The sequence below is a fragment of the Apium graveolens genome, chromosome 6 (genome assembly GCF_009905375.1).
Source record: "Apium graveolens cultivar Ventura chromosome 6, ASM990537v1, whole genome shotgun sequence".
Taxonomy (NCBI): Eukaryota; Viridiplantae; Streptophyta; class Magnoliopsida; order Apiales; family Apiaceae; genus Apium; species Apium graveolens.
In genome coordinates, this window is record NC_133652.1 from 236957961 (window position 1) to 236960841 (window position 2881).

The 2881-nt window shown below is 33.1% G+C and overlaps 1 protein-coding gene across 1 annotated transcript; it reads right to left on the reverse strand.

The window, feature by feature from the left end:
- Window positions 1-466: 466 nt before the first annotated feature.
- LOC141665798 (uncharacterized) lies at window positions 467-2083 on the reverse strand. Its single transcript, XM_074471780.1, has 2 exons — window positions 1579-2083; window positions 467-735 (listed from the first exon to the last, which is right to left on the reverse strand). Exons 1-2 carry the CDS (start codon window positions 2081-2083, stop codon window positions 467-469), a joined length of 774 nt encoding a protein of 257 aa, XP_074327881.1.
- Between the last annotated feature and the right edge of the window lie 798 nt (window positions 2084-2881).

A 2881-nucleotide genomic window follows, 5' to 3' on the forward strand; every position in this document is an offset into this window, starting at 1 on the left:
TTGAGATTTCCTCTTTAACAATTCTTTGAACATAGGCTAAACTATACTCTGCTGGACCAGTAGCTTCTAGATTAAATATTTCTAGAGCTTTTAATCCTACCAGTGGAATTTTGAGGAGATAGTATTTTACATACTTCACATATTTCTGGAGGTGCTGAAGTTTGATGAGTGTTCATCCAGAGGTTTTCTATTTCCTCATCTTCAGAACTATCAACTTCTGTTTCTTGAAGGTCTTCCTGTTCTTCAGAACTGAAACTTTCAATTGTGTTAAGAATGTTGTAATCATTAAAACCAAATAAAGATTTTAATTCATTATTGTCTTCTATTTCTTGGTTGGCTTCAGATTTATCATCTAACTCCATTAACCTGATTGTTTGTTCGAGTACCTTATAGTTGTCATCATTAACCTGTAATTCTTCTTCTTCTATGTTATCCCAGAAAAAAAATTCTACTATTTTTATGTAATTCATGTTAATTTCTTATCAACACTGAATGGCCATGTCAGACTGCCAGGATTTTTTCCTATTCCTAGCTCTTCGTTACCGACACTATAGCTGGGATAACTATATTTCCAGATCCTTGATTTGTGCTCCGGATCTTCATCTGTTGTGATGATTTCTTTTCCTTTCTGCTGCCTTTCTTTGAGGGCTTCAAGGATTTCATGGTTGCAAGGACATTCTTGAATTGTTGCTTTCAATTCAGTAATGATCTTTACTGCTGCTGCCTCAATGTTATCTGTAACATGATTAGCATGCTGAATTTTAAGCAACCTAGGGATTTCTCCTATTTGTGGCTTAATATTTTTATCGAAATCCTCTAGTAATTCCTTAATGCTCTTCCTAAGATTTTCTTAAGGTATTCTACGATTTCATTGAACTTGCAGTCAATAATTTCATTATCACACTTACGTTATGTTCCAGAAACTTTTTTTGGAGAGAAAAGAAAAGAAATGTAAAAAATATATTTCTTCAGCTTGTTCCCGAACAACTTTTATGAAAGAAAGGAAAAGAAAGCTACAAATTTGGGAAGAAGTTTTCTTTATTTTTGTCTCCAAAATCTTCTTCCCACTTTTGGAAAGATTTGGAGAGAAAGGAAAATTGGTTATTTTCTATTCTTTTCTTTTCTACCCTAGATTCGGGAACACAGCCTTAGTGTTTCTAAGCTGTGACAACTGAACTTCTAATTTTTCAATATTAGCGTTCTGTTTTACTAAGATTTTTTTTATGTCTCTCAGAATTTCTATTTCCACATTACTCCCCCCTCTCAAAGAAGTAGAATATATGTTAAAGATACTAGGTGATTTTGAAAATTTTTCACTGGGATCTTTTCTTAGTCCAAAGTAGGACAGTAAGTTGTAGATTCGTAGTAAACATCTTCCTGTAATCTGGTTAAGATTATTCGTTGAAGAAATAATAGTGTTAAGGCTATTACTTCCTACTACACCACTGAAGACGTACTTCTTTGGTTCAAGGTCTATCCCTTCATTTAATTTCTTAAACTCTAGAATTTTTCCTTTTTTTATAAATATGCGGGTGCATATTAGTATTTAGAACGACTACAGATGATCCAGTTTCTGACATAAATCATCAACTCTTCTGGACATGCTATGAAGTAATTCTTTATTAGAGGTATTAGAAGATTCACCAACCTCTAAGGTTCTTCCTCTAAAACTCATTCTAGGTTTTTGTCCTAGAATTGGATTATTCTTTGCAATATCAATTGCCCAAGAATTATCTAAAGGACTGATATCTGAAAATTGCTTTTCTTCTACAGATCCTATTTCTGAGAATACATCGTCCAATTCAATATATTCATTTTTCTTATAGTCGATGCTATGATGACTATTGGTTAAAGCATAAGCAACAACATAAGTTAAGCTAAATACTTTATCACCCGCATTCATCAGATTATGTCTCTCAAAGTCATGCATGAAAGATAATATCTGATCAATATTTTTAGTTTCAAAACTAAAACCAAATTTAGGATGGACAGTAAACATGAATTTTTGGTATGCTAAATTACCTCTAGCAGCACCTAGAATACAATCTCTTCGGTCATTGATTCTATTATCTATTAAAGCCATTTTAATAGGAGAATCTATTCCTTCTTAAAATTCTGCTTTAAGCAAAATTTTTATAGCACCTAAGTGAACTACACTGATGGTAGATCTTATCTTAGAGTCTATTTTCAACAGATTTTTGCTTATCTCTTCCTTAGTGATTAAAGGCAGATAAACTAAACCTATAGTATCTTTTATATCTACATGCATTTCTTTGGTAGAAAAATAATAAATAATCATTTGGTTTTAAAGCTTCACATTTTAAAAATTGTTGCAGTCAAACCAACATACCTTCATTTCCCCTTATGCCTCTCCATATTGAACCTTCTTTGTCGACCCAGCTACAAGCATCAATTTTACCACAACTCACTTACTTGGGTGGGAAAGCCCAACCATCCCTTGATGAACATACTTAAAGTTTATGCGTAACTAACATTTCTTCGATCTTGAATTTTCATGATACATATCTTCCACATGATTGAGGTATGCTTCATCTTCACAACGTATTACTTGATTACCTGGTTATTGTTAAGAATTTCTTCATTCGCCTTCATTGTCCAATCGATCATTTGCCTCATCTAATACATGCAGCTTTACTTTCGTGTTTCTCTAGTTAATTTACCTCATACAGTTTGCTATTTACTCCAATTCATGCCAAAATCTCAGATTCGAAATCTATCATGTATATAGATTTTCCGCCTTTGATTTAATATTCTCACAGCAATCCCATTATCGGCATAATGATTCTTCTCTGCACGTAAATGTCCACCATTCTTTGGCTTACAATTGCCCACATCACTCCCTCTGCTGTACGAGTTCATT